This window comes from Canis aureus, chromosome 11 (assembly GCF_053574225.1).
Source record: "Canis aureus isolate CA01 chromosome 11, VMU_Caureus_v.1.0, whole genome shotgun sequence".
Classification (NCBI taxonomy): Eukaryota; Metazoa; Chordata; class Mammalia; order Carnivora; family Canidae; genus Canis; species Canis aureus.
In genome coordinates this window covers 48891064-48914330 of record NC_135621.1, presented here as the reverse complement: position 1 = coordinate 48914330, position 23267 = coordinate 48891064, and the positions used below count along the sequence as shown (strand labels likewise).

Genomic DNA, 23267 nt, shown 5'->3' with positions numbered 1-23267 from the left:
GATTAGAGTTTTAAAAAGATTGCTATGATGCCTGTGAAAAGCGGGGAGTCCTCAGAATCAAGGGAGAAGAGAATAGACCATCTGTGAGGCTATTGCAAGGGTCCAGCTGCAGAGGCCTCATACAACTTCTGGTGGGATATTTCCAGGATGGGGAAATTCTCTGCTTACAAGGCAGTCTGTGCCATACATAGGTGGATTAGAGAGTTCTTTCTTTACATTAAGCAGGGATCTGCCTCATTGAAACTTGCACTGACATTTCCTAATTCTTTAGCAAGACAGAAAATATCTCCTCTTTTTCTGACAGTCCTCCAACAACAACAGCTGCTTTATAGCACTTGTCCCCATCCTTTTGTCTCCAGGCCAAACACCTCTGGTTAACTGGGAAGGCACTGAGGTTAGTTGGGCCCAGTTTACTTTTAGAAAGACCACGCCATTTTTTTTTTTATTGTTATTTATTACTAAAATGAAGGTTGGCTGTATTTTATTTTTTATTGTAAAATTTTCCTAAAAAGATTTTATTTATTTATTTGACAGAGTGTGAGAGAGCACAAGCAGGGGGAGAAGCAGGCTCCCCATGGGAGCCTGACACAGGACTCCGTTCCAGAACCCCGGGACCACGACCTGAACCAAAGGTAGACGTTCAACCAACTGAGCCACCCAGGTGCCTGAAGGTTGTCTGTATTTTAAAATACAAAGACTGGGTCATAATAGGTAATAGTAACTTTAGGCAATAATAAACTCTTGTTGAGCTTAAAAAATGTTTTTCTTTTTTGGAGCAAAAATCCTTAGACCAGTAATTCTCAACCTGGGGCCACTTTGGTCTCCAGGAGACATTTGGCATTTTTCGATTGTCATAACTTGCTGGGAAGGGGATGCTGCTGGCATCTAATGGGCAGAGGCCAGGAACCTGTTCAATATCCTACAATACATAGAATGATACCCCATAGCAAAAAATTATCTTGCTCCAAATGCCAATAGTACTGAGGTTCAGAAATCCTGAATTAGACAATGCTTTAAACTCTTCTTTTTAAAAAAATAAAAATAAAAAAATAAACTCTTCTTTTTTTGCAGTGACTACCATTAATTCTGTTTAAAATGGGTGTAAAGAAGAAAAAAGAAATGCAAGTAACTGCACTGACTATTTGCCATCAAGACCTTGAAACTTTGAGATGTAAGTGATTTCTGACTTCATTACTTTCTTTCTTTCCTGGGTTGCAGGGTATTTTTATCTCTGAGACTAAATATCTTGTTCAGACTCTTGCTATTTAATTTTTACCATGTTCTTTACATTTAATTTTGCATGTAAAATGGTTTCCTAAAAATTCTGTCTTCAGACTAAGTTCTGCCTGCCTTTTTTTTTTTTTTTTTTTTGCAAACTCATGTGCGTATGTTGTTAGATCCTTGAAGAAATTTCTGTTTGTGTGTTATCTAGTTTTGGCTGATGTGGAAGGAAAGAATTTAGCTTCTTTGCTGTTATACTGTGTACAACTCACTGATGGAGTGTCACAAATCCATTATGTTAAACAGGTAAGACTGGATTGATATTCATGGATACATCTTGAGATTTATCATGCTACTATGGACTTTTAAAATTAACTGACAGTTTTTGGCACCCGATTATTTAATATCAATGTGTCATTAAAGAATAGAGGTTTTTCCTTTCCTTTTCTGTTTGTTGTATAATCTCATTTTATTCAGAGTATCAGTAGATGCCATATTCAGCCTTCCACCAACATTGGAGCTAGAAAGCTATAGGATAATGAGACAATTGTGCATATCTTTTCTGTGGAGATAAATTTTTAAAAATTATCTCTATTTGAACCTTTCAAACTTTTTAGCAGACATATTAAAAAGTTAATTTAAAATATAAAGACTCTCCTTACCAGTATTTCAGTATTAGGGTTTACCTTTTGAACTTGCGTAATTTTGGGGGGAAGCAATTATATATATTACTGGTTTTTCAGTATTGCAACAGAATTCCTATACCTTAAGCCATTAATAAGTCTAATTCTTAATAGAGGTCGGTCTGGAGAGTAAAATGGGAGTTGGAGATATGGGTTAAAAAGTTAAAAACTACTAAAATAGGTATTTAAATCGGTATCCTCAACAATGCAGTATAGAATATATTTCACATTATAATTGAGACTTAAAAGAGTATTTGGCTATGTTACTTTGCTCTATATACTTGATTTTAGAAAAAATTACTGTGATTTTGAATTTTTTGGATTGTAGATTGTGCCTTTACTGGAGAAGGCAGATAAGAATGGTGCATGTGATCCCATTATTCGAAGTTGTTTGGATATTTTAGCAGGCATCTATCTTTCTCTGAGTGTAAAGAATCCCTTGAAGAAAGTCTTAGCAAGGTAAGGATAAAAAAGAAAGGAAGTTAAACATTACAAATGTTGAATTTGACCAAAAGTAATCAGTATTTAAAGTTCTCCTGGCTTGGTAAAACTGAACTGAAATACGTCACTAACAGTTTATATGGTCTCTGTTTTGTTTACTTATTACAACTTTTTATTTTTATTTATTTATTTTTTAATTAAAAATTTTTTAAATAAGATTTTATTTATTTATTCATGAGAGACAGAGAGAGAGAGAGGCAGACACATAGGCAGAGGGAGAAGCAGGCTGTCTTGTGGGGAGCATGATGCGGGACTCGATACCAGGACCCTGGGACCACACCCTGAACCAAAGGCAGATGCTCAACCACTGAGCCACCCAGGTGTCTATACTTATTACAACTTTTTAAAAACGTGGAATGGCTTTTTTTTTAGGTCACAGGCCTTAATAAAACAGGCTATGGGCTGTAGTTTACTGACTCCTGGTTTAGTCAATTTACATTAATGCTATTATTGGTTAAGTTTAATCTGTCATCTTGCTATTACTTTTTCCTTTTTTTCCATTTGTTCTTGGTTTATTATTTTTTAAAGATTTTATTTATTTATTTATGAGAGACACAGACAGAAAGAGGCAGAGACACAGGTAGAGGGAGAAGGCAGGCTCCATGCAGGGAGCCCAACATGGGACTCGATCCTGGCTCTCCAGGATCACACCCTGGGCTGAAGGCGGTGTCAAACGGCTGAGCCACCTGGGCTGCCCTTGTTCTTGGTTTAAACATACTTTTAGGGCAGCCCGGGTGGTGCAGCGGTTTAGTGCCGCCTGCAGCCCGGGGTGTGATCCTGGAGAACCAGGATCAAGTCCCACATCAGGCTTCCTGCATGGAGCCTGCTTCTCCCTCTGCCTGTGTCTCTGCCTCTCTCTTCGCTCTTTCTGAATGAATAAATAAATAAATCTTAAAAAACAAAAAAAAAAAACCAAAAAATTTTTAATTATACAGGTAATACAGCAATATATGCTTGATGTAAAGGCTTTAAGCAATATAGAAGTGAACAAAATAAGTGAGCCTTCTGGTTTGTTGTTTCTGGCATATCTTACTTTCTTTAGTAAAGGTCATGACTTAACATTTTGGTGTCTACATCCTGAGGCCTTTTCTTTGGGTTTAGTGTGGGTATTGTATTATAGTTTTCTTATTTTTACATAAATGGGGTTATACTCTACTCACTGCTCTGTAACCTGTTTTTTTTTCACTGAAGAAGGTCTTGGAGATACTTTCATGTCAGTATAATCCTTGTTTTTTTTAATGGTGTTAAAAAATACACAACATAAAATTTTCCATCTTAATCATTTTTGAGTATTAAGTATATTTACATTGTCTTGCAGTATATCTCCAGAATTTTTTCATCTTGCAAAACTGAAACTCTATAAACAGTATTATTGGGGTACCTGAGTGGCTCAGTGGTTGAGTGTCTACCTTTGGCTCAGGGCGTGATCCTGGGGTCCTGGGATCAAGTCCCACATCGGGCTCCCCACATGGAGCCTGCTTCTCCCTCTGCCTATGTCTATGCCTCTCTGTGTCCCTCAGAATAAATAAGTAAAATCTTTATTTATTTTTTTAAGTAAAATCTTACTTAAAAAACCCAAACCCAGTATTATTATTATTGTTATTATTTTATTTTATTTAAAAAATTTTTATTTATTCATGAGAGGTACAGAGAGAGAGAGAGACAGAGACCCAGGCAGAGGGAGAAGCAGACTCTTTGCAGGAGCCCGATGTGGGACTCGATCCCAGCATACCGCGATCATGACCTGAGCCAAAGGCGGCTGCCCAACTGCTGAGCCAGCCAGGCGTCCCCAAACCCAGTATTATTATTATTATTATTTTTTTTTTTAAATTTTTATTTATTTATGATAGAGAGAGAGAGAGAGAGAGGCAGAGACACAGGCAGAGGGAGAAGCAGGCTCCATGCACCGGGAGCCCGACGTGGGATTCAATCCTAGGTCTCCAGGATCGCGCCCTGGGCCAAAGGCAGGCGCCAAACCGCTGCGCCACCCAGGGATCCCATCCCAGTATTATTAAATAGTAAATCCTCATTTGCTCCTCTGCCGAGCTCCTGGTTACTACAGTTCTACTTTCTGCTTCTATGTATTTAATTACTTTAGTTACCACATGTAAGTGGAATATTTGTGTTTTTCTTTTTTTTGATTGGCTTATTTACTTAGCATAATGTTCTCAAGGTTCATCCATGTGATAGCATGTGGCAAGATCTTTGTCCTTTTTTAAGGCTGGATTATATTTTATTGTCCATATGCACTGCATTGTATTCATTCATTATTCTGTTGATAGACATCAGGGTTGCTTCTTCCTCTTGACTATTGTGAACAATGCTGCTATGCACATGAGTATGTAAATATCTGTTTGAGGCCCTGCTTTCAGTTCTTTTGGATACATATCCAGAAGTGAATTACTAGATCATATGGTAATTCTATTACTAATTTTCTGAGGAACCTCCTTTATTTTCCATAATGTCTGCATTATTTTATGTTCCCACCAAAAGTCCTTATATTTTCTTACAGCTATAAATATTCCATAATATGGGTAATGCCAACAATTTTATGTATATATTTATTGGTGTTTAGTTTTGTTTTCATTATTCCAACAATGATGCATGATATTCTTAATTATGTCTATAATTGTTATGTGTATTTCCCTGAGATAAATTCCTATAGGTGGAATTTCTTCACCAAAGATGTTACTAAACTGTACTCCCAAAAGCTATTCCAAGTTTATACTCTTACTAACAATGAATGAGAGTGCCAGTGTCTTCATATCTTTATCACACTAGATAATATCAATCTTTAAACTATTTAAGATCTAATAGATAAAAAAATAACCTTCTGTTTTACTTTTCACTTCCAGATTACTAGTGAGATTGAACATTTTTTAATATGTAGAGTTTGACTAGTTGTGATTATGTATCTTTTGTATTTCCTTGTTAGAATGTCTTTTCTTTCCTTTTTTAATTAATTAATTTATTTTTAAGATTTTATTTATTTTAGAGAGAGAGAGCACAAGCAGGGGGAGCAGTAGGCAGGTGGAGAGAGAGAAGCAGGCTTTCTGCCGAGCAGGGAGCCGGATGTGGGACTTCATCCCAGGACCCTGGGATCATGACTTGAGCTGAAGGCAGACACTTAACCAACTGAGCCACTCAGACACTCTCTTTTTCTTATATAAGTAAATGTATTTAATGTGTCAAAGAGCAAATGATCAAATAACTGGCCGGTTCTAGGGTTGTGGGGAAGTAGTCAACAATGTCATAGAGCTTGATATTTTCCATTTTTTCTCCCAAGTGTTGCCTGTATATTCCTTCAGAATTACAAGGGGCTGTAGCAGTTACTGGCACCTTATGCAGACATGACAGCATCCAGAAAAAAATAAAGAAAATTTCCTCTTCTCTATTTCTTTTTATTGGAGAGAAAAACACTTTGCACAAGGTTCCAGGACACTTTCCATCACTTTCTGTTGTCAAGATTGGGTCATTTACCCTTCTGGTTGTAAGAAGGGCTGAGAAGTGGAAACTCTCACACCTTTAGCCTCTCTAGTGAGAAGTGGGTTTTGCCAATAAAGAAAACATAGCATGGGTATAAGAGCTCTAAATATATTTCTTTGGTGTTTTTTTAAAGATCTTTTCATTTTGTTTTTAAGATTTGTGTTTTTAATTTAAAGAAAGCATGAATGGGAGGGTCAGAGGGAGAGAGAGAATAGACTCTGTGCTGAACAGAGAGCCCCATGTGGGGCCCAATCTCACAACCCTGAGATCATGATCTGAGCCAAAACCAAGAGTTGGATCTCAACTGACTATGCTACACAGGTGCCCCATTCCTTTGTTTTATTACTTGTCTTTGAACTTTCTTTAGGATGTGTTTGCCTTATAAAAATTACAAAACCTTTCTTAGTAATCAATCCCACTAATGTTTTTCTTTGTATAGATTTCTGAGTTTCGGGGCACCTGGGTGGCACAGTTGGTGAGAGTCTGCCTTTGGCTTAGGTCATGATCCCAGAGTTCTGGGATCAAGCCCCTCATTGGGCTCCCTGCTCAACTGGGAGCCTGCTTCTCCCTCTGCCCCTCAGGCTCACCCTGCTCATGCTCTCTCACTCTCTCAGAATAAAATCTTAAAAAAAAAAAATTCTGAGTTTCATGCCTTCCTTATGTATGCTTTCTCTACTATAAGATTGTATAAAATTACCTGCTTCTCTGAAAATACTTCATCTGGAGAGCACCTGGGTGGCTTAGGTCATGATCTCAGGGATGAGAGAATGATTGTTGGGTCTATTTGAAGGAAGAGTGTCAGGTGGAGGAAATAGCAAGAGCAAAGGCTTTGGTATATTGTCACAACAAGGAAGTCCATGTAGCTAGAGCTAAATGAACAAGATTTGAGATGAGGCTGGTGAGATGATGGTGGGGCTAGAGTGTGTAGACTCTGGTAAGTCATTGTCAGCACTATGGTTACTAATTTGAGAGGGACATTGTTGGACGATTTTAGTAGAAGACTACTATGGTATTTTTATAATATCACTCTGGCTACTCTCTTGAGGATGGAAGCAAGATGGAAGCAGGGAGTTTCAGTGATTGGAGCATGTAGTTAAAATTTTCTGGCTGTATTTTGAAGGGGTAGTTCAGAATTCCTTCATTTGTAGGATTCCCTTCCCACTCCATACATCTACTTATCACACGGTTGTCAGATTTTTAATACTTGATTCTTTTTCTAGCTCACTAAATGGCCTACCTGAATTTTTTCTAACTGAGGCTATACAAAGTTTTACTTCTCGTCTTCAGGAAGAATTGAATACTACTGATCTATACTCTTATAGGAAAGTAATTGACAATATATCTTCTTGTATGGAGAACTTTGACTTGGGTAAGCCAGCTTTTTTGTGTATTTTTTTTCTGTCATTACATCATTCTTTTTAAATGATGTTAATTTTGGTTCTGAGGCTCCTTACCAGTGTTAATGTTTTTATCCCTACAGGTAGAGCAGGTGTTAATAATCTTCTTAAAAATGGTAAGTCCTGCTATTTTGTTTTATTCTGAGGGGGTAACTGCTTGTATGAGTCATTTTAGAACTGGTTCTTTTAAATTTCTTGGCAGTGGGTAGAGTCTTGCAGATTACTAAGATGCATCATGCCCCTTCCTTTTTAATTTCTACTTCTATACCATGATATCATTATAGGTAACAGTGACTTAAAATATTTTCTTATACTGACATTAAAGTTTACAGTTGGAGGTTCTGCTTTGTCATGATATATTCTTTTTGTTTCAGTGCTTCATTTTCTGCAGAAGAGTTTAATTGAAATCTCAGAAGAAAATCGGCAAGTATCTGTTTGCATGCTTGTGCAGGTGTGGATGTACACTTGAGGTTGCGTGTTGTCTTTCTACAAAGGAAATTTAAAAAAAGTTTCCAGAATGTGCTTCATTGTATCCCTCACTGATAATATTGGACCTGATTATTGAAATTTACTTTTTTTAGAGGTTTGATAGTTAATTTAAAAAATCAAATAAATTATTACAAGAATATGAGAATGAGTTTCTTCCTCCCTGAGTGTTCCTTACTCATAGCATCATTTTATGAATGAAATATCTGGTTATCTTTCTGAGGATATTAATGATAGTTTTTCTTTAATAGTTTTCTCATCTTTACATAGTTCTCTTTCTTCTAAGTTGCTTTTTTTCCTGTTTGATGCTTTCAGTCACTGCATTTGTTGCTAGAAGCTTTCATCAGAAGTGATTTTTGGCCAAATGCTTATATTTAAGGATGAGGCACTGAGAGTTGATTTGAATCAGTGCATATTGATGGGGTTTATTTCAGGTTTTTAAATTTTTTTAATTTTTTTTTAATTTCAGGTTTTTTTATAGGCTACTTTAGGCAGGCTATTTCTTTGGAAAACCTATGATGTCAATATTGTTAGGTCTTTTTGCATGGGTAACAGATTCACCATGGAACCAAACTATTGGCTTAAAATTCTGATTGCTGAAGGAGTGAAGAAAGCTGAGGTTGTGGCATTTGGCATTCATTGTTCATTGTTCATATATTTACCTAATTTTCTTGTTTGCACTACGGTGTTCATGCCTTATCTGTGCATGTTGTTTTACCTTCTCTAGGTAAGCCAGTTTTTTGCTGGTTCTTATTCTTCAACAGACTTGCAGCCAGTCTTCCTATTTTCAGCCTTACATTTATTTCCATATCAAGTAGTACCTGATGCCAACAGTTTCTTAGCCTTTTGGGGCTGCAAATCAGGTTGTTTTGGGGATGATTTTCTGGCTTACCTATTTACCTTTTAATTTTTAAAGATTTTTATTTATTTAGAGATGAGAGACACACAGAGAGAGGCAGAGACATAGGCAGAGGGAGAAGCAGGCTCCTCATGGGGTTTGATGCGGGACTTGATCCCTGGACCAGGATCATGCCCTGTGCTGAAGGCAGACTCTGCTCAATTGTTAAGCCACCCAGGCATCCCAATATTTACCTTTTTAAAAAAATTAATTAATTAATTAATTGATTTTATGGGGGGGACACGAACAGAGGGGGAAGAATCTCAAGCAGCCTCCACGCTGAACACACAGCCTGATGCGGGGCTTAATCTCATGACCTGACCTGAGCCAAAACCAAGAGTTGGCCACTTAATCAACTGAGCCACTCAGGTGCCCCAGTATTTACCTTTTTGGTTTCTGCTGAATCAGTTTTCTGTGTGCTTCCAAAATTTTATTGTTATTGTTTGTTTGTTGCTCTTCATATTTTGTCTTTTTATGTTTTCAATCCTGTGGCTGTTGGTTTACTGAGGTTCTGGGAGAGAATATAGGTAGTATCTGTGTGCTATTCTTTTTTTTTTTTTGTTTTAATTAATTAGTTTTTATTTTATTCCAGTATGGTGGTTAACATACAGCATTATATTAGTGTCAAGTGTACAATAGAGTGATTCAACAATTCTATACATTACTCAGTGTTTGTCACAGTAAGTGTACTCACCTATTTATGCACCTATCCCCCTGCTACCTCCCCTCTGGAAACCATCTGTTCTCTATAGATAAGTATCCTTTTTTATTTGTTTCTTTTCTTTTTTTTTTTTTTTTTTTACTTTGGTCATTTGTTTCTTAAATTCCACATATGAGTGAAATCATACAGTATTTGTCTTTCTCTGACTGCCTTACTTCATTTAGCATTATATCCTCTAGATCTATCCCTGTTGTTGCAAAAAGATTTCATTCTTTTTTATGGCTGAATAATATTCCATTACACACACACACACACACACACAATACACACACCACATCTTTATCCATTCATATATCTGTGGATACTTGGATTGCTTCCATATCTTGGCTATTGTTGCAGTAAACAGAGAGGTGTATATATCCTTTCAAATTAGTGTTTTCACATATTTGGGTAAATATCCAATAGTGTGATTACTGGATCATATGGTAATTCTATTTTTAATTTTTTGAGGAATCTCCATGTTTTCTGCAGTAGCTGTACCAATTTGCATTTCTGCCAGGTATACAGTAGGGTTCCTTTTTCTCCACATCTTCACCAACACTTATTGTCTCTTGTGTTTTTTATTTTAGCCTCTGTGTGCCATCTTTAACATGGGGCCTCCCTTTCTCTTTCCAGTAGTGCCTTCTCTGTCTCTTTTTAGATTCTTCTTCTGTTAAATATGGGTTCTATCCTTTTTATTCTATTTGTTTTTATTGCTTAATACCATCTACTTCTGTGTATTTAGGATTCCCAGGACAAAAAAATTGTCATCTATATATTCAGGATTCCCAGATTTCTCACTCCAGGTTAGATCTCTTCCCTGAAGTGGTAGATTCATATAGTCATTTGCCTCTTGGACATCTCAACTTGGATGTTTTATAAGTGCATCAAATTCATTGTGTCTAAAAGAAAATTCACGGCCTTTTTCCTCCGACTTGCTGGTAACTTCTTTCTGTTTCTTTGACTTTGCCTATTCTAAATATGTCACATAAATGGAATGCAATATTTGTTCTTTTGTGTGTTTTCAGGGTTAATCCATGTTGTAGCATGTATCAGAATTTTTTTTTGTCTGAATAACATTCCATTGTAATGTATGTACCACATTTTGCTTATCCATTCTTATGCTGATGTACATTTGTGTTGTTTCTACCTTTTGGCTAAATATAAATAATGCTGCTATAAACATCGGTATGCAAATACCTGTTTGAGGCCCTTCATTCAGTTCTTTTGGGTATATACCTAGAGCAGAATTAGTGGATCATAACTTTATAAAGGACTCCTAAACTGTTTTCCCTGACTTCTGTTTTAATGTCATCACTCTGTGTTCTGTTATGTTGAGAATGGACTGGGGGTGGGGGCAAGGATAGAAGCTGGGAGACCAGTTAGGAGACCATTGCATTAATCCAAGGGAGAGGTGTGAGTGACTCAGACCAAGAGTAGCAGTGGAGGTGGTCTGATTCTGGATATATTTTGAAGGTAGGACAGCAGGATTTTCTTACAGTGGAGTAGGGAAGGGAGAAGTCAAGGATGATGACAAAGTTTTTGTAGGGTAGAGATCTCAGCAAGTGGAGCAGATTTGGAGTTGAAGATGAGTTCATGTAGTTTGAGATGTCTGTCTGTTGGACATTGAAATCAAGATATTGAGTAAGAAGTTGCATATATAAGTCTGGGATTAGAAAGAAGTTGAGGCTGGAGATAAAAATTTGGGAATTGTCAGCATACAGATTATAATTTAAAGTTTATACTTTATGAAATCAGCATCAAGGGAATAAAGTAACTGGACCAAAGAGGGAGAGTAAAGACTGAGTTGTGGAGAGCTGTAACATAAAGAGATTGGGGAAAAGTGGATGAACTAGCTGAGGTATATAGGAAGGAGCAATGGTGAAGTGGGAGAAAATGGAGGAGAGCTTAGTGTCTTGGAAAACAAGTGAAGAAAGTGGATCAAGGTTGAGGGAGTGTTCAAGTTTAGAAATTGTGGCATTCATTTTACCTGTTATTTCTACTCTAAAAGAAGAAATGAGATTAGTTGTTAGAGAAGGAGGGATATTTTGAGGTAAGAGCATTGAAAGTTTGCAATAAATGTCCAAGTAATTGGAATGTTATGGGAGTGGAAGAGAGAGGTATAGATGTCTAACATAATCTAAAACAAATTTTGGCCCTTTGATTGGTAATATTTCTTTTGCAGAGGGATAGAAATGGTGGCATTTTCATGTGACTTTTCTTTTGGAATAACGTCTTTTTTTCATTATAGAAAATTTGCTGGAAATCGTATAGTTCAGACACAGTTGATGAATGACTTATTGGTAGGCACTAGAGTTTCAGTGATGTTGGTGCAGAAAATACAAGACATTCAGAGAATTCATTTGAAGACTTCCAGTTCTCCCACATGGCAAAGTATGTGTAGATTGCTGAGTATTTTCACCAAGTTTTTAAGTGATGGTAAGTATAAGACCATAAAAATGATGATTATAATTGAGTGTCACTCAGCTTTTGCTAATAATGGTATGAAATGTTTGATACTTACCTGAGATGGAGAACTTCTTTTCCCCCAGCTCCTTAAAATGGGGAAAGGCCCTGGGTTATAAGGTTTTTTTATGCTTTTTCTTTCAAATATACCAATTCTGCAAGGAATAATGTTGAAGGACTTTTCTAAATGTGTGTGTTTTGTAAAAAAGAAAACCTAACAGTCTTAGGGTTGAAAAGCCCCAGACTTTAAATGGCAAAAGAAAGTTCTCAATAAGAAGAGTCCATACTTGGAAGGAAGGTCTGGAAAGGTGAACATAAACCATACAGTTCTCCTTAGGAGCAGGCTTCATCCTCAAGTAATGACAGTAGTCCTTGTGGGGGTGGTCATCATTCCCCCTTATATGTCTCATGTGTTGCTTCTATTCATATGATCTGTGTTCCTGGGAAGCCAAATAGTAAATGAGAGGAAGTCCCTCTTTCTAAAAGCATTTCAAACTATAAATTAAAATGGTATTACCATTTTGTAACCTGATGAATTGATGTAGGCATTAAGCATCAGCAACTACTAACATTACAGAACAGACAGACAGCATGTGCCCTTTAGAGTCTTGCTTTTACCACCTATACACGCTTTGCAAAGGGGCTGAGCTTGAGACTGATCTTTAGGTCACCTGCCAATTTACAGGAATTACAGAAGACAGAAGAGTATGCTGAACTGCATTAGGACAAAGCAGACCCACATCCAGACTGTGGGAAACTGCAGATCAAGGCCAGAGCTCTTGAATAGAGAAATTGTAATGAAATGAAAGGGGTGGAGAGGGCACTTGTAGATTGAAAGGCACTTAAAAGGTGTATCAGATTTTTGAAAAATGTACAGAATTAAACTGTAGTGTCTAGGGATGCACATTTGATTAATAAAACCATTTAAAAATCAGAAAGCCATTACTTTGCAAGTCACGATAATGCTTACTCAGGGTGAGAAAAGGGTTTATGTTTGGGAAGAGACATATGGATGAGCCTTATGGGTTGGGTGCCTGAGTTCGATTTTTCACCTTGGATGCTGGGTACAAGGGTGTTCACTTTCAAATAATTTGTTAAGCTATACATTTGTTGTGGCTATTTTCCTGTATCAGTGTGTTACATTACAATATGATTAATGGAAAAATGATACTTAACACATGAGTATTTATAAAAAGTTAATTACATTTTTACCCTTTACCTCACGTTCTATATGGTCATGTATGCATAAATATTAACTTAATTAAAAAATAAATGGGATTGATTTAGAACTTTTGTTTATAAAATTTTTTTTTAAATTTTTATTTATTTATGATAGTCACAGAGAGAGAGAGAGAGGCAGAGACACAGGCAGAGGGAGAAGCAGGCTCCATGCACCGTGAGCCCGATGTGGGATTCGATCCCGGGTCTCCAGGATCGCGCCCTAGGCCAAAGGCAGGCGCCAAACCACTGTGCCACCCAGGGATCCCTAGAACTTTTGTTTATAAAGAGCAGTAATTGACTCTGGTTTTGCTAGTCTAATGGGAAAAAAATAGTACCTCATTGTTTATATGTTTTGAGTCCTAGTAACTAGTAAAAGTGCTAGATATATTGTCAAAATAGCATTATTTATTCATTTATTTTGGCTAGGATCTCAGGTAGTTATAAAAGGAAAGGAGGGGCACCTGGGTGGATCAGGTCGATTAAGCAACTGCATTTGGCTCAGGTCATGATCCCAGAGTCCTGGGATCAAGCCTCGAATGGGACTCCCTGCTCAGCTGAGAGCCCGCTTCTCCCTCTCCTTCGGCCTGTTCCCCGTGCTTGTGCATGCTCTCTTTCAAATAAATAAAACCTTACCAAAAAAATGAAAGTGTTACTCTAAGATACAATTTACAGATCTGTTTTAAAAGAGGACATTGTTATCTTAAAAAAACAACAACACACAACTGATAAAATACAGAGAAGACCTGATTTTAATATGAGGCGGCCTCTTTTCTGGGTGGTTGACGGGCCTGTCCACTGCTGTTCTTCCCCAAGGTTTTAAAGCTTCATCTGTCAGTAAAATGTTTGGCTGCAAGTAACAGAAAACCAAATTTCAGAGACTTAAGCAAATGTGCCTCCCCTCACCCCCACATAACATGAAGTTCAGAGGCAGATGATCCCAAACTGCTGTATGCAGTCTAGGACCTAAACATTTCTGCCTTTCTGCTCGGCTATCTTCAGCATGTTGGCTTTCACTCCCATGTTTGTACCTTGTAGCTGCCATTTGACTGCTGTAGTTCTGGAATTATGACTATGTGTGAGGCAGGAAGGAAGGCCAGTTTCATTTTTTCTTTAATCAGGAGAAACAAAAATACCCAAGTACCTACTTACATCCCATTGGCCTGAACCCTCATGGCTACCTTTAGTTGCAGGGAAGATTGAAGAAGCAAGTATACTGTCATTGGCTGAGCACATTGGTGCCCCAATCAAAGTCACAGTTCTGTTAGCAGTGATAAATGGCAGAATGGATGTTTATTAGGTAGTTTATGGTAGGTATTTATGATTCTTAGCTCAGGTTGAATAATTCACCATATTTGGTAAACTTTCTCACAAACCAGAGGCTGATAGAAAACAAAGAGAAGATAGCAAGCCGAGATTGGCTGCATTGGGTACAGTGCCAGTGATAGCAAAGTTTGCAGTTAGCACTTATCCAGGCTCTTTACACAAGCCCTGAAATCATGTTAAAAAAAATAGTAGTAGGGATCCCTGGGTGGCGTAGCAGTTTAGCGCCTGCCTTTGGCCCAGGGCGTGATCCTGGAGACCCAGGATCGAATCCCACGTCAGGCTCCCGGTGCACGGAGCCTGCTTCTTCCTCTGCCTGTGTCTCTGCCTGTCTCTCTCACTCTGTGCCTATCATAAATAAATAAAAAAATTAAAAAAAAAATAGTAGTATATGTGGGAGTTGGGATGGAGAGGCTGATCAGTGTAGAGGAGACAAGTGGTGTTGCTCCTAGATGTGCTGGGGGGAGAGGAAAAGTGAGTGGTTGTTAAGAGGAGAGAGGAAGGAATCACATATATTAATAAGTATGTATGTGCTGGCCGTAAAAGCCTTATGTTAATTATGCATTTAAACATTATAATAATGGTCAGATAGGAGTTACATTTTCTCATTTTACAGAAGAGAAAGCTGGGCTCCTGGGAGGTTAAATAACTTGCCCAAGGTCTATTCAACCTAGGAAGTGGTCATGCTAGAAATTGTACCCAGGACTGTCTGACTCTGTGCCATGTGCTTTTTCCACTGGACCAAAATATCTATTGTCATTTAATACATGCTGTCTACTTTTTTGCCATATAGATGACCTCTTACAGACAATTCAGAGTACGTCTGGATTAGCTGTTATTCTTTTTATTAAGGCTATGTTTCATCCACCTGAGAAGATTCCTGATTTGGTGAGTGCATCTCCTTTGGAGAATTGTGCTTTATTTATTGAATTAAACACATGTTTTAAAGATATTTTTAGGGCCAGCCTGGGTGGCTCAGTGGTTTAGCGCTGCCTTCTGCCCAGGGTGTGATCCTGGAGACCCAGGATCAAGTCCCACGTCGGGCTCCCTGTGTGGAGCCAGCTTCTTCCTCTGCTTGTTGTCTCTGCCTCTCTCTGTGTGTCTGTATGAATAAAGAAATAAAATCTTTAAAAAATAATAAATAAAAAAAATAAATAAAAATATTTTTAGAGCAGCCCGGGTGGCTTAGCGGTTTAGCGCCGCCTTCAGCCCAGGGCATGATTTGGGATCGAGTCCCACGTCAGGCTCCTTGCACAGAGCCTGCTTCTCCCTCTGTCTGTGTCTCTGTCTCTCTCTCTCTCTCTCTTTCTCTCTGTGTCTCTCATGAATAAGTAAACAAAATTTAAAAATAAATAAATAATAAATAAATAAAAATATTTTTAAAGAAGTGGATTAAAAATTTCTTTCTACATAGAATCCTTCTGATGATCTTTTTCTTTTACAATAAGAGACAATCCAAAAATGCAGAAAAAGCAGAAGACGATAGCAATCACCTATAAATTCATCTCACAAAGATAATCACTATCAATGTCTTTTGGGGTATATCCTTTTAGTTTGTTTCTTGTACTGTTGGTTCAATTCCATCTCTCAGTATTATAAAAGATAGTTATATTAAAATTATGCAGAGATTAATGTATAGATACAAGAAGTCATTACTTTTTGATAAATATGTCCTTTTTATTAGGAATAACCCAGGGACGCCTGGGTGGCTTAGTCAGTTAAGCATCCAACTCTTGATTTCAGCTTAAATCTTGATCTCAGGGTCATGAGTTCAAGCCCCGTGTTGGGTTCCATGTAGGCATGAAGCCTATTTAGAGAAAAAAAACAATAATCCAAATATTGTTCTTTATTTTTATTTATTTATTAATTTATCAAAGGTTTATTTAATTTAAAGAGAGAGAAGGAACAGGAGGAGCAGAGGGAGAGAAAGAGAGAATCCTAAGTGGGCTCAGCGCTGAGCATGGAGCCCAACACCAGACTGGATCCCACAACCCTGAGATCATGACCTGAACTGAAACCAGGAGTTGGATGCTCAGCTGACTGTGTCACCCAGGCCTCCCCTGACCCCCAAATACTATACTTTTGATGAGAAGTATGTTAGAATCATTTTTTCTGTGCATTTGGTTAGATGGAAAGTATAATTGATAATCTGGGCTAGAATTCTTGTATTCAGTACTAGTAGATTTATTCTCCCTTACTATGTTATCTAGAAACTTATTTTAGTTATTTACCTGACTTTATACAAAATAGATGTATACTTTCCTATGAGATCACACAAAGTATTTACCACTGAATAAAATTTAACAATTTGATTTCTAAAATCACATCTAAAAAGCATTAGTTAAGTTCATCCACCTGCAGGTGGCGATATGTTTTGCTCTACAAATAACATTCAACCCAGCAGAATTGTTCACGTGCTTAGATTTAACTTTTTTCCCTTTTGATATAATAATTTTAACACTTGTGGCTTCTCATCTTTAGGTTCAGTTATTTTCCCTAGTAAGTTTCAGGGGAAAGGGAATTTTGGATTTACATTTTGAAATATCTGAGACGTTTTAGAGGCTTTATAAATGTTAGCTCTGTTATGTTTTTCCAGATTAGCAGTTTGCTTCTCCGTTCAGTAGACTGCACCAGCATTCCCGACTGGTTTTTGAACTGCTGCAGGAGCCTTTGTTGTACTGATGTCTCGCAGTCAACCCTCTTATTCCTGTGTCAGGGGACACTCACCATGTTGGACTGGCAGAATGGGAGTATGGACCTGAGCGGGGAGGCCCTGCTCCTGAATATTGTACATATTTTGTTCACCTTGAGTTCACAGTGAGTTTTCATGCTACTGTCTCATATTTTGTTTTGTCAGACATTTAAAAGACAGCTGAACAGTAGCATACTTAGTAATTCAATGAAAATTGCTCAGGATAATGCTGAATTAAAAGGGAGATAATGAAGTGAGTATGAAGTAGAACAAGAGAAGATGCGATGATGAGGGGGGAGAGTTATAGGTATTATTGATACAAGTGAACCTGTACTGAACATTTCTAATGTTAACGTTAACAGTCTCTAATGCTTGCATTTTGGAGTTTATGAACAACATCAACATAAGTAATTCAGTATGAGCCTCATGTGTTTGGTAGATGGAATCTATTATGTCGAGTGTGTAAAGTGAAGTTAGAAAAGTAAATGTTAAAACTTAAGTGTATTGCTAATAAGCACCTGAGGCAGAACTATAACCAGCTCTTTTCGATTTCATGGGATTGTGTTTTGTGTTTTTTTTCCGGTGTTTTATTCATGATGCCTGAAATTGATCATGTAGTTAAAATGTTAAACCATAGATACAGCTTGATAGTAATGAACATGTAGGTAAAGGACAAAAGGTACCCTGTTCTCAAATAATTCTTACATGTTTTTCAGTTTATATAGGAAAATTATGCATATTTCCAAAGAATATAAAAATTATTGTTACTATTGTTTTTAGACAAGGAATGGGATGGGTAGAAGGAAAAGGAGAGAGAATCTTTTTTTTTTTTTTTTTTTTAAAGATTTTATCTATTCATGATAGACATAGGGGGAGAGAGAAGCAGAGACACAGGCAGAGGGAGAAGCAGGCTCCATGCAGGGAGCCTGATGCGGGACTTGATCCCGGAACTCCAGGATCGCGCCCTGGGCCAAAGGCAGGCGCTAAACCGCTGAGCCACCCAGGGATCCCCAAGGAGAGAGAATCTTAAGCAGGCTCCACACCCAGCACAGATCCCGACGTGGGGCTTGATCTCATGACCCTGAGATCATGACCTGAGCTGAAACGAAGAGTCAGTCGCTTAACCAGCTGAGCCACCCAGGTGCCCCTCTTGGTATATTTTAAAACACATGTGGAACCTCATCAAAATCAAAATAATGAACATTTCCATCACCCAAAAGTTTTCTTGTGTCCTTTTTGGATTATTTCTATAAGATAAAAAGATTCACTAATAAATTTGAGATCTGTTTTGGCATTGTTTGTAATTTTTTGTTTTTGTAAATTTAATAATTATTGAATTTTCTGATCATTCTTTATCTTTTATATTTTTAAAGTCTGGATGATTATAAAATGAGAATTCTGGGTGCTTCATGGCTCAATCAGTTAGGTATCTTTGTTCAGCTCAGGTCATGATCCCAGGATCCTGGGATCGAGCTCTGCATCAGACTCCCAGCTCAGCAGGGAGACTGCTTCTCCCTTTCCCTCTGCCTGCTGCTCCCCCTGCTTGTGCACTCGCTCTCTGTCTCTCTCTGTCAAATAGATAAATAAAATCTTTATAAATAAATAAATAAATAAATAAATAAATAAATAAATAAATAAAGTTTCTGCTACTAATCAGTTGATAATAACATGACTCATTTTTCTTCAGGATCAAGGAATCAACTCTGGAATTGTTTCTGTCTAGAATTTTGGCATCCTGGACTAACTCAGCCATACATGTCCTTAAATCAAGTTCCCCAAGCCTAAAGAACAGTCTGAATGGGAAATCAAGTGTAGTTGGGAGACTTTTGGAATATGTCTATACCCACTGGGAGCATCCACTGGATGCTTTGAGACACCAAACCAAAATTATATTCAGAAATATTCTCCAAGTGCACCAGCTCACTAAAGAAAAGTCAAACTCAGAAGTGTCAGGTTTGGCTGCCGATCATTTCATCTGTGATTTGACTGAAGGTCTTCTGCGATTGGAATGGCATGTTAAAGGGAAGTACACATGCCTTGGTTGTTTAGTAGATTACATAGGAATTGGACATATTTTGGCTCTAGCTAAAACTATTCCATCACAAATCTTAGAGGTGATGGGAGACCAGTCATTGGTACCTTATGCAAGTGACCTCTTGGAAACCATGTTCAGAAGTCACAAGAATCATTTGAAGTCCCAGGCTCTTGACAGTACCTGGATTGATGAGTGGCATGAGACTTGGGTTTCTCCTCTCCTTTTTATACTATGTGAAGGAAATTTGGATCAAAAATCTTATGTGATTGATTATTACTTGCCAAAATTATTGAATTGCAGTCCTGAAAGCTTAAGCTACATGGTAAAGATTCTTCAAACTTCTGCTGATGCTAAAACTGGTAAGAAAATGAATCATTCTTTTAGTAATTTCTAGTTAAGATGTTTAAGGGTAGGTACCTAGGCAGATATGGACCATATTCAAATATAAATACTACCACTTCTGTAAAAAGTGAAAGAGAGTTTTAACAATAGAGATTTCAGATTGAAACTAATGTTCCTGTCAAGAGCAGAATAAAGTTTTTGGCTGATGTCATTTCTACAAGCTAAGGATTGATTCCAGTTATGATTATTACTAGTTTTAATTCATTTACCAAGTTCTTATTTGTTCAGTTGTCAGACTGGAATAAAAGTTTGAGTGTTTTATAGAAGTTGCTAAGTGATCAAAACAGTAATTAAAAATTGTTTTAGGCAAGGATAAAGACAAAAACTAGAGTAGCAAATTTTTGTCTCTGGGAAAGAGACAAAAAATGTAGATGTATTAACCTAAGAAACAACTCTTTATAGTCATTTAGAATAGGGGTAAAGATGCCACTGAAACTTAGCACTGAAAGAATCACTGCATTAAAGCATAATTCAATAATTAATATATAAAGGATGATCCCGACTTATGTGAATCTTAAAATGACTGTATTCTGTTTAACAAAATAGGAATATTACCATATTGTATGTACCCTACATCACAATTTAAGAATATTTACAGCAAGGGGCACCTGGGTGGCTCAGTTGATTTCAGCTCAGGTCATGATCAGGGTTGTGAGATCGAGCCCTGCATCAGGCTCTGTGCTGAGTGCGGAGTCTCAAGATTATCTCTTTGTCTTCCTCTGCCCCTTCCCCAACCCATGTGCACCCAGGTACTCTCTTTCTCTCAAAAAAAAAAAAAAAAAAAAAAAAAGAATATTTACAATTAAAAATAACTTAAAGGGATCCCTGGGTGGCGCAGCGGTTTAGCGCCTGCCTTTGGCCCAAGGCGCGATCCTGGAGACCCGGGATCGAATCCCATGTCGGGCTCCCGGTGCATGGAGCCTGCTTCTCCCTCTGCCTGTGTCTCTGCCCCTCTCTCTCTCTCTCTGTGTGACTATCATAAATAAATAAAAAATTAAAAAAAATTAAAAATAACTTAAAAGTTTCAATACTTCAAAGAGTAACCATGAGATAGCTGGAAAAATCTGATTCCTGTATATAAAAATAAGCCATTATTTGGAGTTGGTTTCTTTTTCATTGTAGTTTTTAACAATAATTGTTCTTAGCTTGGGATGCCTGGATGGCTCAGTGGTTGAACCTCTGCCTTTGGCTCGGGGCGTGATTCCAGAGTCCCGAGGATCGAGTCCCGCATCGGACTCCCTGCATGGAGCCTGCTTCTCCCTCTGCCTGTGTCTCTGCCTCTCTCTCTCTCTCTCTTTCTGTGTCTCTCATAAATAAATAAAATCTTAAAAAAAATATTTTATTTTGTTTTTCACGAGAGACACAGAGAGAGGGGCAGAGACACAGGCAGAGGGAGCAGCAGGCTCTATGCAGGGAGCCCGACGTGGCACTTGATCCCAGGTCTCCAGAATCAACCCGGGGCTGAAGGCAACGCTAAACCGCTGAGCCATCTGGGCTGCCCACAAAATAAAATCTTTAAAAAAAAATTGTTCTTGCCTTTTTGAGAAGCCATCTAAAGTTGAAGATTCGTGAATCTTCTCAAGGCAGTCTCTCTTTTTTTTTTAAAGATTTTATTTATTTATTAGAGAGAGAGGCAGATAATGAGAGAGAGCATGAGTGGGGAGGAGAGGGAGAAGCAGGCTCCCTGCTAAAGGCAAGGAACCCAACACACGGCTCTGTCCCAGGACCTGGGGATCATGACCTGAGCCAAAGGCAGACACTTAACTGACTGAGCCACCTACATACCCTAAGCAGTCTCTGTTTTTATATCATTGTTCCCTTTGAGCCAGCGTTCCCTGTCCTGTTAGTAAAGGCTGATGTCCTAGCCTTCAAAAGCATCAGGTTCCTTGTAATCCTCCTTTTTATCTTTTTTACTAGGGAGAAATAATAACTCCAAGATATACAGAGAGGTTTAGTATTTATTTTTAGAGAAATATTTAGCCACTAAAGTGTTTTTCCTGATTTTGGCTGAAAATCATTTTAGTTATTCTTACTGTTTTAAATATTTCTCTGCCTGACCTTTTCCCCCCTGAATCATTTCCTGGCTCGTTTCTAAGTGTCAAGGAAAAGGTAAAAATAGCAAAAAATAATGATTTCTTTAACCTTAGGGGATTATGCTTTCTTGAAATTATTGACACAAGAACTATTAAATCCTTTTCAGCAATGATTATTTTATAATAGGAACTTTAATTTGTGTTAGAATTTAAAAGATGATTTTTATTTCTTAAAATACAATGTTAGTTGCAAAATGAAAATTATAACAGTTGTTACATAGCACAGTAGTTGTCTTTGTTACTGTGCTTTTGAGACAAGAACAATCTTTTCCATCCTTAGGGTCTTATAACAGTAGAGGGGCTCTGGGAGCTTTGATGGCATGTCTGCGAACGGCTAGAGCTCATGGACATCTTCAGTCTGCAACTGATACCTGGAGGAACCTTGTGTCCAGTGCAAGAATAAAACAAGGCTTAATTCATCAGCACTGCCAAGTAAGTAAAATACCTGGACATTTTATACATACAGTAGAGTTAGTATAATATAGAGGCCCCTATGTCAAGGTCAGCACTGTTTTAAGGGTCTATAAGGATGATGAATGGAAAATGAAAAGTGTAGACCTTGTATTTGGGCTATTTCAATTTTAGTTGAAGGAATAAGAAAACCTACATAAAACAACTGGAAACCCTTAGAAGACAATACAGATATAAGTGCGCCTTTATGCATATGGACTTGGGGGCTCAGAAATGAGTAGGTAGTAGTTGATTAGGAATGTATTAAATGTGATTAAAGGAGAGGAGACAATGGAGCAGCACACAGAATGAGAGAACACTACTGATAAATGAATTCAGTACAGTAGCAGGGTGGAAAATCAATGTACAGAATTCTGTTGCTTACCTATGCACTAATAATGAAACAGCAGAGATGAAAGATCTCTACTCCAAAAACTATAAAACATTGATGAAAGGAATTCAAGACAATGCAAAGAAATGGAAAGATATTTCATGCTCATGGGTTGGAAGAACAAATATTGTTAAAATGTCTATACTACTCAAACCAATCTACACATTTATTGCAGTCCCTATCAAAATACCAATGGCTTTTTTCACAGAAGTAGAACAAACAATCCTAAAATTTGTATGGAGCCCACAAAAGACCTCAAATAGTCAAAGTGATCTTGAAAAAGAAGAACAAAACTGGAGGCATCACAATTCTGCATTTCAAGTTATATTATCGTGTGGTATTAATTAAAACAGTATGGTGCTGGCAGAAAAATAGACACATAGGTCAATGGGATAGAATGGAAAATCCAGAAATAAACCCACAATTATATGATCAATTCATCTTTGGCAAAGGAGGGATGAATATACAGTGGGAAAAAGGCAAGTGTCTTCAACAAATGGTGCTGGGGAAACTGGACAGCCACAAGCAAAAGAATGAAACTGGACCACTTTCTTTCACCTTACATAAAAGTAAACTAAAAAATGGATTAAAAAAATGGATTAAAGACCTAAATGTAAGACCTAAATCCATAAAAATACTTGAACAGGCAGTAATCTCTCTGACATAAGTGGTAGCAACATTTTTCTAGATATGCTTCCTGAGGCAAGGGAAACGAGCAAAAATAAACTGTTGAGACTACATCAAAATAAAAAGCTTCTGTACACCAAAGGAAATAATCAAGAAAACTAAAAGGCAGCCTACTGAATGGGAGAAGATATTTGCAAA

The 23267-nt window shown here is 37.5% G+C and overlaps 1 protein-coding gene across 8 annotated transcripts in view; it reads left to right on the top strand.

Annotated features, from left to right (window-relative positions):
- Positions 1 to 23267, top strand: part of THADA (THADA armadillo repeat containing) — a 332898-nt gene that overhangs the window by 1540 nt on the left and 308091 nt on the right. For 7 of the 8 annotated variants that reach the window (XM_077915220.1, XM_077915219.1, XM_077915218.1 and 4 more), the window contains exons 2-13: positions 535 to 632; positions 1072 to 1171; positions 1433 to 1527; positions 2233 to 2363; positions 7112 to 7260; positions 7372 to 7404; positions 7663 to 7711; positions 11624 to 11811; positions 15173 to 15267; positions 16976 to 17196; positions 18759 to 19465; positions 21882 to 22033. In XM_077915220.1, the coding sequence (XP_077771346.1) occupies positions 1096 to 1171; positions 1433 to 1527; positions 2233 to 2363; positions 7112 to 7260; positions 7372 to 7404; positions 7663 to 7711; positions 11624 to 11811; positions 15173 to 15267; positions 16976 to 17196; positions 18759 to 19465; positions 21882 to 22033 (1896 nt within the window). In that variant the 5' untranslated portion in view covers positions 535 to 632; positions 1072 to 1095. Of the gene's footprint in view, positions 1 to 369; positions 395 to 534; positions 633 to 1071; positions 1172 to 1432; positions 1528 to 2232; positions 2364 to 7111; positions 7261 to 7371; positions 7405 to 7662; positions 7712 to 11623; positions 11812 to 15172; positions 15268 to 16975; positions 17197 to 18758; positions 19466 to 21881; positions 22034 to 23267 lie in introns of those variants that run through there. The other variant, XM_077915216.1, reaches the window with a different exon arrangement.